At 42.5% G+C, this 15,000-nt stretch overlaps 2 protein-coding genes across 2 annotated transcripts in view; one reads left to right on the top strand and one right to left on the bottom strand.

Annotated features, from left to right (window-relative positions):
• ptpn18 (protein tyrosine phosphatase non-receptor type 18) overlaps nt 1–3,003 on the bottom strand; it is a 20,158-nt gene extending 17,155 nt beyond the window's left edge. The window contains 1 exon segment of the mRNA XM_083920302.1: nt 2,915–3,003. Within this exon segment, the coding sequence (XP_083776428.1) occupies nt 2,915–2,986 (72 nt within the window). The 5' untranslated portion in view covers nt 2,987–3,003.
• A 2,543-nt stretch (nt 3,004–5,546) lies between these two features.
• gripap1 (GRIP1 associated protein 1) overlaps nt 5,547–15,000 on the top strand; it is a 40,437-nt gene continuing 30,983 nt past the window's right edge. Inside the window, 12 exon segments of the mRNA XM_083919353.1 lie at nt 5,547–5,649; nt 6,575–6,641; nt 6,798–6,859; nt 7,026–7,052; nt 8,361–8,468; nt 9,201–9,363; nt 9,443–9,609; nt 10,506–10,545; nt 11,840–12,006; nt 13,238–13,285; nt 13,378–13,409; nt 14,173–14,220. Coding sequence (XP_083775479.1) covers nt 5,608–5,649; nt 6,575–6,641; nt 6,798–6,859; nt 7,026–7,052; nt 8,361–8,468; nt 9,201–9,363; nt 9,443–9,609; nt 10,506–10,545; nt 11,840–12,006; nt 13,238–13,285; nt 13,378–13,409; nt 14,173–14,220 — 971 coding nt within the window. The 5' untranslated portion in view covers nt 5,547–5,607.

Below are 15,000 nucleotides of genomic sequence, written 5' to 3'. Positions count from 1 at the left end.
TCTGTCAGGTGTCAGGTGTCAGGTGACTCAGGCGCTTCAACTGACAACCTGCAGAAAAGATTTCAGAATAAATGAACGCCATTTAAGCGATACTTAGTTTCAGTGCTCTGATTGGTCGTAGGTCATGTTTTTGTTACTCTGATTGGTCGTAGGTCACGCTTAGTTGCTGTGATTGGTCGTAGGTCACGTTTGGTTGCTGTGATTGGTCGTAGATCACGTTTGGTTGCTGTGATTGGTCGTAGGTCATGTTTGGTTGCTGTGATTGGTCGTAGGTCACGTTTGGTTGCTGTGATTGGTCGTAGGTCACGTTTGGTTGCTGTGATTGGTCGTAGGTCACGTTTGGTTGCTGTGATTGGTCGTAGATCACGTTTGGTTGCTGTGATTGGTCGTAGGTCATGTTTGGTTGCTGTGATTGGTCGTAGGTCACGTTTGGTTGCTGTGATTGGTCGTAGGTCACGTTTGGTTGCTGTGATTGGTCGTAGGTCACGTTTAGTTGCTGTGATTGGTCGTAGGTCAGGTTTGGTTGCTGTGATTGGTCGTAGGTCACGTTTGGTTGCTGTGATTGGTCGTAGGTCAGGTTTGGTTGCTGTGATTGGTCGTAGGTCACGTTTGGTTGCTGTGATTGGTCGTAGGTCAGGTTTGGTTGCTGTGATTGGTCGTAGGTCACGTGTGGTTGTTGTGATTGGTCGTAGGTCACGTGTGGTTGTTGTGATTGGTCGTAGGTCACGTTTGGTTGCTGTGATTGGTCGTAGGTCAGGTTTGGTTGCTGTGATTGGTCGTAGATCTATCTAGTTGCTTCATTTTTAGCTCTGCATGGTTGAAAATGAAAATGAAGTGAGGGGTTCCAGACTAATGAACGCTGGTGAATCTGTCCAGTCACATAGTTCTGGTTTTCTCCGTCCTCTCCAAAACATCACAGGAGTAAAGTTGAGGTGACGTCACAGTCCTCACCACAGCTGGACGGACGGACCTGGTCCACGGGGGGACCATCGTGGACTCAGAGAGGTTTCTGCACGTAACAGATTCTCTCTGACAGTGAGACAGGAACACGCACGACGCTGCAGGTTATTTCTGCTTCTCACTGCGACCACAGAGCGGTGTTGAGAGGATGAAGTTGTGAAGTGTTGCATGTTTGAGTCCCGGCAGCCTGACGTCACACAGCTCTGCCACTTTATTGGCTGCAGCTCGTTTGAATAAAGAGATCAGGGACAGATACACGACCACATGCAGGGATTGTTTTTCCAGGAAAGCAAGAGACTTATCACCAACAGTGTGTGTGTGTGTGTCTGTGTGTGTGTTTGTGTCTGTGTGTGTCTGTGATGAACTGTACAACATACAGAAGTGTGTATGATCAGAGAGTGTGTGACATACAGAAACTAAACTCAAGCGTTTCTCACTTCATGTTCAGCTCCTGAAACCACGAGTCTGGACCAGACACAAAACAACTACAAAGACACACAAAACAACCACAAAGAGACACAAAACACCTTCAAAGAGACACAAAACAACTACAAAGAGACACAAAACACCTTCAAAGAGACACAAAGCAACTTCAAAGAGACACAAAACAACTACAAAGAGAAACAAAACAACTATAAAGAGACACAAAACAACTACAAAGAGACAAAAAACAACTACAAATAAACACAAAACAACCACAAAGAGACACAAAACAACTTTTAAAAGAGACACAAAACAACCACAAAGAGACACAAAACAACTTTAAAAAGAGACACAGAAAAACCTCAAAGTGACACAAAACAACCACAAAGAGACACAAAAAACTTCAAAGAGTCACAAAACAACTACAAAGAGACACAAAACACCTTCAAAGAGACACAAAACAACTACAAAGAGACACTAAACACCTTCAAAGAGACACAAAGCAACTTCAAAGAGAAACAAAACAACTATAAAGAGGCACAAAACACCTTCAAAGAGACACAAAACAACTACAAAGAGACACAAAACACCTTCAAAGAGACACAAAACAACTACAAAGAGACACAAAACACCCTCAAAGAGACACAAAATGACAACAAAGACACAAAACAACTTCAAAGTGACACAACTACAAAGAGACACAAAACAACTACAAAGAGACACAAAACAACTACAAAGAGACACAAAACAACCACAAAGAGACACAAAACAACTACAAAGAGACACAAAACAACTTCAAAGAGACACAAAACAACTTCAAAGTGACACAAAACAACCACAAAGAGACACAAAACAACCACAAAGAGACACAAAACACCTTCAAAGAGACACAAAACAACTACAAATAGACACGAAACAACTACAAAGAGACACAAAACTACTACAAAGAGACACAAAACAACCACAAAGAGACACAAAACAACCACAAAGAGACACAAAACACCTTCAAAGAGACACAAAACAACTACAAATAGACACGAAACAACCACAAAGAGACACAAAACACCTTCAAAGAGATACAAAACAACTTCAAAGAGACACAAAACAACTTCAAAGTGACACAAAACAACCACAAAGAGACACAAAACAACCACAAAGAGACACAAAACACCTTCAAAGAGACACAAAACAACTGCAAATAGACACGAAACAACTACAAAGAGACACAAAACAACTACAAAGAGACACAAAACAACCACAAAGAGACACAAAACAACCACAAAGAGACACAAAACACCTTCAAAGAGACACAAAACAACTACAAATAGACACGAAACAACCACAAAGAGACACAAAACACCTTCAAAGAGATACAAAACAACTACAAAGAGACTCTGGGAAAGTGACTGAAACAAGCTGACAGTTACGTTTGTTTACACACACACCCACACACGCACACACACACACACACACACACACACACACATACACACAAACATACACACACACACACACACACACACACACTCACGTTGAACTCGTGGTCCAGAGTCAGAGGGTCCACAGTCTTCAGAGACGACACTAACGACGACAGCAGCTCCATGTGTCGACCAACAACCTGCAACACCTGAGGCTGTGTGTGTGTGTGTGTGTGTGTGTGTGTGTGTGTGTGTGTGTGTGTGTGTGTGTGTGTGTGTGTGTGTGTGTGTGTGGGTCTGCCTGTGTGTGTGTGTGTGTGTGTCTGAGAGGACAAACCTCTCTGCGTCTGCATCTATATTTAAACCCCGCCAGTTAATAATTGAACTCTAGATAACAGAGCACCTCCCTCTCTAACAGACACGCACACACACACACTCTCTCTCTCTCTCTCTCTCTCTCTCTCCCTCTCTCTCTCTTCCTCTCTCCCTCTCTCTCTCTCTCTCTCTTCCTCCCTCCCTCTCTTTCTCTCTCTCTCTCTCTCTCTCTCCCTCTCTCTCCCTCTTTCTCTCTCTCTCTCTCTCTCTCTTCCTCCCTCCCTCTCTTTCTCTCTCTCTCTCTCTCTCTCTCTCCCTCTCTCTCCCTCTTTCTCTCTCTCTCTCTCTCTCCCTCTTTCTCTCTCTCTCTCTCTCTCTCTCTTCCTCCCTCTCTCTCTCACCCTCTCTCGAGTCATGTTTAGTGACTCCATATCTCGGTCCCTGGAAACAGCGTCAGAGTGAGACCTCTGTTATAAACATGACTCAAGTCTCAATAAATACATAAAATAAATAAATGTATTTATATGTTACACGAATAAATAAATAAATAAATTAATTAATTAAAAAATGAATGAATAAATCAATAAATAAAAATGAATAAATAAATAAAAATATATCAATAAAATAATAAAAATAAATTAATAAATCAATCAATTAAATAAATGAATAGATACATATATAAATAAAAAAAGAAATGAATGAATGAATAAATAAATAAATAAATAAAAATACATAAATAAGTGTATTCATGTATTGATTGAGACTTGAGTCCCGTTTGTTCCTGCAGGTCTCGGTCCCTGGAAACAGCGTCAGAGTGAGACCTCTGTTATAAACATGACTCAAGTCTCAATAAATACATAAAAGAAATAAATGTATTTATGTGTTACATGAATAAATAAATAAATAAATTAATTTAAAAAAATGAATGAATAAATAAATAAATAAATAAATAAGTTAATTTAAAAAATGAATGAATAAATAAATAAATAAATAAAAATAAATAAATAAAATAATAAAAATAAATGAATGAATGAATCCATTATATAAATGAATAGATACATATATATATATATACATATATATACATATATATATATATATATATAAAGAAAAGAATGAATGAATAAATAAATAAATGAATTAGTGTATTTCTGTACTACATAAATAAATAAATAAATAAATCAATAAATCAAATAAATAAATACATAAATGAGTGTATTTCTGTATTACATGAATACATAAATAAATAGATGAATAACTAATATAAATAAATAAAACTTGTATTTATGTATTGATTGAGACTTCAGTCCCGTTTGTTCCTGCATGTCTCGGTCCCTGGAAACAGCGTCGGAGTGAGACGTCTGTTATAAACATGACTCAAGTCTTAATAAATAAATAAATGAATGAATAAATAAATAGATAAATAAATAAATAAATAAATAATAAGTGTATATATGTATTGATTGAGACTTCAGTCATGTTTATTTCTGCATGTCTCGGTCCCTGGAAACAGCGTCGGAGTGAGACCTCTGTTATAAACATGACTCAAGTCTTAATTAATAAATAAATAAATAAATAAATAGATAAATAAATATATAAATAATAAGTGTATTTATTTATTGATTGAGTCTTGAGTCATGTTTATTCCTCCAGGTCTCGGTTCCTGGAAACAGCATCAGAGTGAGACGTCTGTTATAAACATGACTCAAGTCTTAATAAATAAATAAATAGATGTATAAATAGATAAAATATATAAATAAATAAGTGTATTAATGTATTACATGAATAAATAAATAAATAGATAAATAAATAATAAGTGTATTGTATGTATTGATTGAGACTTCAGTCCCGTTTGTTCCTGCATATCTCGGTCCCTGGAAACAGCGTCAGAGTGAGACGTCTGTTATAAACATGACTCAAGTCTTAATAAATACATACATAAATAAATAAATAAATAGATGTCTAAATAGATGAATAAATAAGTAAATAAGTGTGTTAATGTATTGATTGAGTCCCGTTTGTTCCTGCATATCTCGGTCCCTGGAAACAGCGTCGGAGTGAGACGTCTGTTATAGACTAAACATGACTCAAGTCTCAATAAATAAATACATAGATGTATAAATAGATAAATAAATAAATAAATAAATAATAAATGTATTTATTTATTGATTGAGTCTTCAGTCCCGTTTATTCCTGCATGTCTCGGTCCCTGGAAACAGCGTCGGAGTGAGACCTCTGTTATAAACATGACTCAAGTCTTAATTAATAAATAAATAAATAAATAAATAGATAAATAAATAAATAAATAAATAAATAATAAATGTATTTATGTATTGATTGAGTCTTGAGTCCCGTTTGTTCCTGCATGTCTCGGTCCCTGGAAACAGCGTCGGAGTGAGACGTCTGTCTCGTCTCCTCCCTAGAGAATCTTTGGCAGCTCTGCTCCGTTAGCTTTAGCCTGTTAGCTCGCAGCGCAGGTGCACAGGTGAACATGTCGCAGGCTCTGTCAGAGGAGGAGTTCCATCGGATGCAGGTGAGAAAATCACCGGGACAGGTGTTGTTTGTGTCGGCTGCGAGAACACACACCTGTCGCTGCTGCGGCATCGCTGTCAGGGACGTTAGCTCGCTCATGCTAACAGCCAACCGCTAACCGTTAGCCGGAGTTAACCGTTAGCTCTGCGGCTTGTGTTGGACTCCCGTTATTATTTATTATTAATTATAATAACGTGTCAGGGTTGATTAAATTAAAGAACCCGCTTATTATTAATTAGTAAATCTTTAATAAACAGCTCGCGACGGTCTGTTAGCTCACTTAGCTTAGCTTCTGCTTCTTTCCTCAAGCTAACACTTATTTTGATCAGTTAGCTAGCATGTTAGCATCCTCCTGACAGTGTCATGGGGTCTGAGACACACACACACACACACACACACACACACACACACACACACACACACACACACACACACACACACACACACACACAGCTGTTGTTTAATGTAAATATGATGATGATATGATAAACAAAGTTCTTGTAACTCTGAATATTCTGCATTATTTTAATAAACTGCTTTAAAATCCTGAGTGAAGGAAAAGTGTGTGATCTGCAACATGTAGTTAAATATTTAAGGTTAAAGTGTTTAAAGTAAAAGTGTTTAAGGTTAAAGTATTTAAAGTAAAAGTGTTTAAGGTTAAAGTATTTAAAGTAAAAGTATTTAAAGTAATAAAGCAGTTTGTGATGTTAAATCAAGCATTAATTGATCTGTGTGTGTGTCTGCCTGTCTGTCTGTCTGTCTGTGTGTGTGTGTGTGTACGTGTGCGTGTGTGTGCGTGTGTGCGTGTGTGCGTGTGTGTGTGTGTGTGTGTGTATGTGTATGTGTGTGTGTGTGTGTGTGTGTGTCTGTGCGTGTGTGTGTGTGTGTGTGCGCGTGTGTGTGTGTGTGTGTGTGTGTGTGTGCAGGCTCAGCTGTTGGAGCTCCGCACTCAGAACTACCAGCTGTCCGATGATCTCAGGAAGAACTCTGCAGGTAAAACTCTTCCTCACTGATGAAGAAATGTGTCGTTTCTCATCTTCATCGTTTCATATTTCTGTTCAAACAGCTGATTCAGAGCCTGTGAACTCTGTTAATTAACGGTTAATGATCAATAACTGAGTTTATGTTTATATGATGTGTGTGTTTCAGAGCTGAACGCCGTCCGTCAGAAAAATGTGGTTCTGGAAAGAGATTTCATCAAAGCACAGAAGGTAACAAATACTTTATTAGTATTATTATTAATATTATTGTAAAAGATTCATATTCCTATTAAAAACATTTGTTTCACTGTCAGAATAAGTGGAAATAATAAAGAGCTTTCAGACGTTGACGCAGATTTCACTGTTGTTCATTTGAATCCTTCCTTTGTTTCTTCAGGCGTTGAACAAGAGCAAGAAAGCTCAGGTGAGTCTGTTCACACCTGCGTCACTCATCACACGTCACTCATTCTCATCATTTATGTCAGCGACGGCGTGTTAGGGCGAGGTTTGGCAACAAATACGGACCTGGGGACGAGGGTCACACATCTCATAAACCTGCAACTTTTATCTTAAAATATTACCTCTCCCCCGTGTCCGTAATTCTTCTTTTTTTTATACTTGGCCCGCATACTTATCAACGCTTTATATCTAATAATAATAATAAAATATATATAATTGACTTTATCTTTCACATCTTTTGTTGCAGCATTAAGAATAAAAGAATAGAATAGAATTTTCTTTGTCATTGTTCCAGAAAAACGACATTTACTGAACTTTCCTTTAAAGTGCAGAAATAATTCAACTTTAAAAGCATCAAAAAGAAAAGACACACACGCATACAGACACACACACACACACACACACACACACACACACACACACACACACACACACACACACACACACACACACGCATACAGACAGACAGACAGACACACACACAGTCACACACAAACACACACACAGATACACACACACTCCCACAGACACTGTCACACACAGACACACACACTCTCACTCACACATAGACACACACACACACACACATAGACATAGACACACACACACACACATAGACACACATAGACATAGACACACACACACAGACAGACACATGCACAGACACACACTCACACAGACACTGTCACACACACACATAGACATACAAACACGCACACACACACACACACACACACACACACACACACACACACACACATAGACACACACAGACACACACACACACACACACACATAGACACACACACAGACATAGACACACACACACACACACACATAGACACACACACACTCCCACAGACACTGTCACACACACACATACACACACATACACACAAATACACACACACACACACACACATAGACATACACACACACACACACACATAGACATACACACACACACACACACATAGACACACACACACACACACACACACACACACACACACACACACACACACACACACACACACACCGTAGCAGCTTAAAGACACAAAACATAAAACCGTAGACTGCAGAGACCCTGAGCATCACGTTCCATCATAGGTAAAGGGAATTACGGTAAACGTATTTGCGGCGTTAAGCACTGTTTTAATGTTTGGATAAAAATTGTTCTTAGACATTAAATAAGTGTGTTTGTTAAACCTGAGTTGTGCGCGTGTGTCGTGAGTTCTGAACAGTGATTTATAAAAGTTGTGTTGTGGTGCAGGAGGTGGAGGCGCTGCTCAGTGAGAACGAGATGCTTCAGGGGAAACTCCACAGTCAGGAGGAAGACTTCAGACTCCAGAACAGCACGCTGATGACCGAGCTCTCCAAGGTGTGTGTGTGTGTGTGTGTGTGTGTGTGTGTGTGTGTGTGTGTGTGTGTGTGTGTGTGTGTGTGTGTGTGTGTGTGTGTGTGTGTGTGTGTGTGTGTGTGTGTGTGTGTGTGTGTGTGTGTGTGTGTGTGTGTGTGTGTGTGTGTGTGTGTGTGTGTGTGTCTGATTGTTGTTGTGTGTCTCCAGTTGTGTGTGTCTGTGTGTGTGTCTGTGTGTGTGTGTGTCTGATTGTTGTCGTGTCTCCAGTTGTGTGTGTGTGTGTGTCTGATTGTTGTGTGTGTCTCCAGTTGTGTGTCTGTGTGTGTGTCTGATTGTTGTCGTGTGTCTCCAGTTGTGTGTGTGTGTCTGATTGTTGTTGTGTGTCTCCAGTTGTGTGTGTGTGTGTGTCTGATTGTTGTGTGTGTCTCCAGTTGTGTGTGTGTGTGTGTGTGTCTGATTGTTGTCGTGTGTCTCCAGTTGTGTGTGTGTGTGTCTGATTGTTATGTGTGTGTGTGTCTGATTGTTGTGTGTGTCTCCAGTTGTGTGTGTGTGTGCGTGTGTCTGATTGTTGTGTGTGTGCGCCTGTGTGTGTGTGTGTGTCTGATTGTTGTGTGTGTCTCCAGTTGTGTGTGTGTGTGTGTGTGTCTGTGTGTCTCTGTGTGTGTGTGTGTCTGATTGTTGTGTGTGTCTCCAGTTGTGTGCGTGTCTCTTTGTGTGTGTGTGTGTGTGTCTGATTGTTGTGTGTGTCTCCAGTTGTGTACGCAGATCGAGCAGCTGGAGCAGGAGAACCAGGGCCTGAAGGACGGAGGAGCCGCCTGTGCGTCCGGCCCCTCGCCCAACGCCACCTCCAGCCCCGTGGACGGCGAGCTGCTGCGCCTGCAGGCTGAGAACTGCACCCTGCAGAAGAAGATGAAAGGTGCGTCGCCCTCGCCGTTCACTTTTTAAACACGTCGTAAAAATAAACGTGTAAATAAACGGCGTGACTCCGCCCGCAGCGCTCCAGGAGCACCACGACAGGGAGCTGCAGAGACACGCCGTCGCCCAGGGCAACCAGAGCGCTGCCACGGAGACCGGCGGGTCGGCCAGCGCCAACGGAGTCTCTGATGTCACAGGGAGAGGGGAGGAGCCTGCAGCAGAGGGAACCAATGAGAGGCTGGAACAGGTGACGGACAGATTCACACGCTGCTCGTTAAGTTTTAGCAGTAAATCAAATATTTTTTAAAGGACTAAAGGAGACGGTTAAGTTTAGACGACTAAAGGAGACGGTTAAGTTTAGACGACTAAAGGTGACGGTTAAGTTTAGACGACTAAAGGTGACGGTTAAGTTTAGACGACTAAAGGAGACGGTTAAGTTTAGACACTAAAGGAGACGGTTAAGTTTAGACGACTAAAGGAGACGGTTAAGTTTAGAAGACAAAAGGTGACGGTTAAGTTTAGACGACTAAAGGAGACGGTTAAGTTTAGACGACTAAAGGAGACAGTTAAGTTTAGACGACTAAAGGTGACGGTTAAGTTTAGACGACTAAAGGAGACGGTTAAGTTTAGACGACTAAAGGAGACAGTTAAGTTTAGACGACTAAAGGTGACGGTTAAGTTTAGTCGACTAAAGGAGACGGTTAAGTTTAGACGACTAAAGGAGACGGTTAAGTTTAGACGACTAAAGGAGACGGTTAAGTTTAGACGACTAAAGGAGACGGTTAAGTTTAGACGACTAAAGGAGACGGTTAAGTTTAGACGACTAAAGGAGACGGTTAAGTTTAGACGACTAAAGGAGACGGTTAAGTTTAGACGACTAAAGGAGACCGTTAAGTCTCCTCCACTCCTTCACGGTCTTTAAACTGAATTTTTTAGTCTTCAGGCGACACAGCACATTTTTAATTCCATCACAGAAATAGGAAATAATCAATATTATTATTAAAATGATAATTAAAGAATAACAAAAAAATGATCTGTATGTGTGTCCGGTGTGTGTGTGTGTGTGTGTGTGTTTGTCTGTGCGTGTGTGTGTGTGTGTGTGTCTGTTTGTCTGTGTGTGTGTGTGTGTGTCTGTGTGTGTAGACGGAGGCTCAACTTGAACGCACAGAGAAACAGATTCATGGTGAGAAACTTTAATTTTATTTATTAAAAATGTGAAACTCTGAACAGAATCATGACGCAGTTCACAATGAGCTCATTCCCACTTTATCCTTTAATACTTTATTTTTACTACTGAGAGTTGGAAACACGCGAGCGTGTACAGACAGAATTTACACTCCGATAAAAACAGGAGAAAACATCCTTTCCTGCCTGTTGTCATGGAAACACGCGACCGTGTAGAGACAGAATTTACATTCCGATAGAAAAAGGAGAAAACATCCTTTCCTGCCTGTTGTCATGGAAACACGCGACCGTGTAGAGACAGAATTTACACTCCGATTAAAACAGGAGAAAACATAATTTCTTGCCTGTTGTCATGGAAACACGCGAGCGTGAAGAGACAGAATTTATACTCCAATAAAAACAGGAGAAAACATCATTTGTTGCCTGTTGTCATGGAAACACGTGACCGTGTAGAGACAGAATTTACACCCCGATAAAAAACAGGAGAAAACATTATTTCCTGCCTGTTGTCATGGAAACACGTGACCGTGTAGAGACAGAATTTACACCCCGATAAAAAACAGGAGAAAACATTATTTCCTGCCTGTTGTCATGGAAACACGCGAGCGTGTAGAGACAGAATTTACACTCCGATAAAAACAGGAGGCTGTTTAGTTTGTTTAGTGAAAGGATCCAGAAACGACTCCTGTTGGATCAGACACTGCTCACTAAACACTATTAAATAAAGGTTACTTGACGTTCAAGGGGGCGGGGGGGTGCTGTTTGGGGGGGGTGCAGCCCTGCTAATATAATGGGGGGGGGCTGGATATTGGTTTCTGAGGGCGGTGTGTGAACAAAGATATTATTAAAAATCACTTCTGTCACGTCAGGGAGTTCTCCGGCGCTGTGGCTGAGGACTGTCGGTCCGGTCGGGCACATTTGCGCGTGGATAAGACGTCATTCCGAAGACGCACGTCTCAGCAGTTCTGCTAAAAAAACACATTCAACATCCTATAAATCCTTCACAATAAAAGCTTTTAATGTCATTTTAGAAGCTTTTGTTGTGAAGCAGTAAAATCAGGAATCGGCGGTCCTTTAAACGCGGCTGCAGCTCCGCCTCCGTGTTCGTTTGCCTCATCGGACGCATCGGAGCGTGACGTCGGAGTAAAGAGGAGCGTGAAGCCAACGTACAAACGTGTTCAGGTGATAAACACGCCGCCGGTGAACGCCCCACGGACGCTGTTGGACTCGGGCTGGTGCCGTGTGTGTCTGGCCTAACAGACTGCCCCTGCTGTGTGCGGCGCCCCCTTTAGGCCTGTCAGAGAAGAGCGTAGAGAAGATTGTAGCTAAGCAGGCAGCGCTAGGCTGGTCGGCTGCTCTCTGTCCAATAACTCACTGCTTTGGACCAGAGCTGGAGATGGCCCTGACCACGGAGCAGGAGGAGAAGAGGCTGCTGAGGGAGCAGAGCCACAGCCTGGAGGTACGCACGCACACACACACGCATGCACACACACGCACACACACACGCACACAGAGACAGACACACACGCACGCACGCACACACAGACACACACACACACAGAGACACAGACACACGCATGCACGCACGCATACACACACTCACACAGACACAGACATGCACGCACACACACACACACACACACACACACACGCACACACGCACACACAGAGACAGGCACACACGCACGCACGCACAGCCACACACACAGAGACAGGCACGCACGCACACACGCAGACACACACACACACACAGACACAGAGACAGGTACACACAGACACACACACACACACACACACACACACACACACACACACACACACACACAGAGACAGGCACACACAGACACACAGACACACACACAGACGCACACACACACATACATACGCACACACACATACACACACACACACACACACACACATACACGCACATACATACATATACACACACACAGACACGAAGACACACACACACACACACACACACAAACTGATTTTCCTGCACATTTGTTGAAACACAATCCCAGTTAAAACGTTTTGGATTACACGCCGACCTCTGCCTCGCTCAGACCGGCTGCGATAGAAAAGAAAAGTGAGAAACGCGCTGCTTGGTAATTCTTGAACCATCGCACCGCATGTGCCAAACGCATCATCCACGCAATGATGATGCGAACCCGCAGATATCAACATTTTTTCACGCAATGCGGCCGAAAAGTTCCCGTATTTTTATCGCGTACTGGACACAAATGTTGAAAGGTTTCGCGTCTATTGTGTCGCAAACGTAAGTAACGGCCCACCTGTCTTAAAAGCACATTGGTAGATTGACGTTGTGCGTCATCGCGCTGCTTCTATCGCGTCTGTCGTCTGCGGTCTGAACCGCAAACCCAAAACCACACAAGTCAAAACGTCTTGTATTTGGGTTTACAGCGTTCTGAGTTTTGTGGTATCAGCTGTTCACCGTCACAAGTAAATGTCTTTTTGCGAGTTAGACGGTGTGAGAGTTTAGTTTTTATTGTCTTTAATGAACATTAATAAATATTAACGTTGATCAAAGACCGGCTTCCTCCAGTCTGTGTCAATGTGGAGTTCACTGTGCTGATATTTAATGTGTCCACATGAGCTGTATATATATACATATGTGTGTGTGTGTGTGTGTGTGTGTGTAATACCTGTTTCCTGTTTGTCTTCAGGCGTCCAAACAGGCTGAAATCACCAAACTGCAGGACGAGCTAACAAAGGTAAATGTTTCCACACTCACAGGACGAGAGACTGATGAAGTGAAATCATGTCATCTGAAATCAAACCGACTGTGTTTCTGTTTGTCCAACAGCTGACGGACAAGTTAAAGAAGAAGCAAGACAGGTGAGACACATATCAGTGTCAGGGTCATCACCTCAGAGACACAACAGTATAATCAGGACACTCAGGCACAACGAATAATCTGTCTTCATTTAGAAATTTAAGGCGTCAACTCGTGCGCTAAATAAAGAAAACAGTCCACCTTAACATTTCCGGTTGCTGTCAAAGAGCGGTAAAAGACTAAGAGCGCCCTCCCACTGTGCCTCCGTCCCGTGCCCCGTGCTTTAGGGTCCTTGTCCCCCCCCTCCAGGCCCGTTTGTACTCACACTACCTGGGCCTCGGAGAATGCTTCTTGCTGCCTATACGTCATCACGCCGTAACACGTCACACGCATTGATGACGTTATGGCGATGCGTGGCTTTGTTTCCAGATCTTTCCTTAGACCTCGGAGTTTTTGTGTACACGTACACGTGCGCACGCTCGTGCTCGTACACGTGCAAACGTGCTTTACTAAAGCCCACCTCTCCCCAAACGGGCCGTGGACGGCAAGCGTGCCGCTCCTAGACGTGGTACGGTTGCACTCACACTGGTCAAAGGAACCAGACTTTAGCCGTGGAACGTGCTCGGGCACGGTACGGAGGCACAGTGGGAGTGCGCCCTTAGTATATTTGTAGGTGAAACAGAAGTTTGATCAGTTTAGCTGGAAACTGTCCGACTGTGGAGACACAGATCCGTGAGCTGAAGCTGCAGTCGACGTCCTCCAGAGGGCGAACACGAGTCAAAGTGATGAAGGACAGTCTCATGATGCTTGTTTGTGTTTTTGCAGTTTCCAGCGTCTGCAGGGAGAGAAGGAGGCTCTGTACAACGACAGCAGGTCAGAACACATCTCACCGCTGTGACGGTTACTTTCAGTGTCACTGTAACTGCTGAAGGTCCTGCTGCTATAGTTCACAGTCTTTCATTTGGTTTGCAAACACAGAATTCATCCAAACTGTGTGAACGTAATAACACTTAAGTGGCTGTGTGTAACGTTTTCACCGGAACAAATCATTCACTTAGATTGTGTGTAATCAGGGCTGTAAACTCTCCAAACGCGCTAAAATCTCCCCCTGGTGGCTTCATTTTGGGGGTAAATGGGTAAAAGTTTGTCCCGATGGTTGTGTTTGTGCAGGAAATGATGCTTAATACAGCAAAACACTGTAGTAGCTATAAAATTATGAATTATGACAAAGCAAACGTTAACGCTAAACGGGAGATTTGTTGTGAGTCGCACTGAAGGAGCTCCCCGACGTCACCACTGTAGAAAATAGTTCCCCTCAGAAGAAACGCAGCATCAGCGCTCTTTAAAAGTGTGGAGCCGTGACTTTGATGCTGAGAGAGTTCAGTTAGAAACAGACCTGACTGATTCAGATCTCTGGTTAGCACTAGCATCACCTCACATTTAGCACAACAGCACTTGTGCAGACAGCTAGCCGCCGCCGACTGCTACCTAACTGCCTTGACGCTCCAAACGCACGATTGGCACAATGATCCAAATAGGATCCAGCAGCACATTGCTTGCGTTTCTTGCTATTTCATGGCGTCTGTTGCACGCAGTGTGATCGCAGCACTGTGCGTTTTCAATTTGCAATGTTTTTAAATTCAATTCATAATA

Source organism: Echiichthys vipera (genome assembly GCF_963691815.1).
Source record: "Echiichthys vipera genome assembly, chromosome: 9".
In the NCBI taxonomy this organism is placed as follows: Eukaryota; Metazoa; Chordata; class Actinopteri; order Perciformes; family Trachinidae; genus Echiichthys; species Echiichthys vipera.
This window is presented reverse-complemented; position numbering and strand designations above follow the sequence as displayed.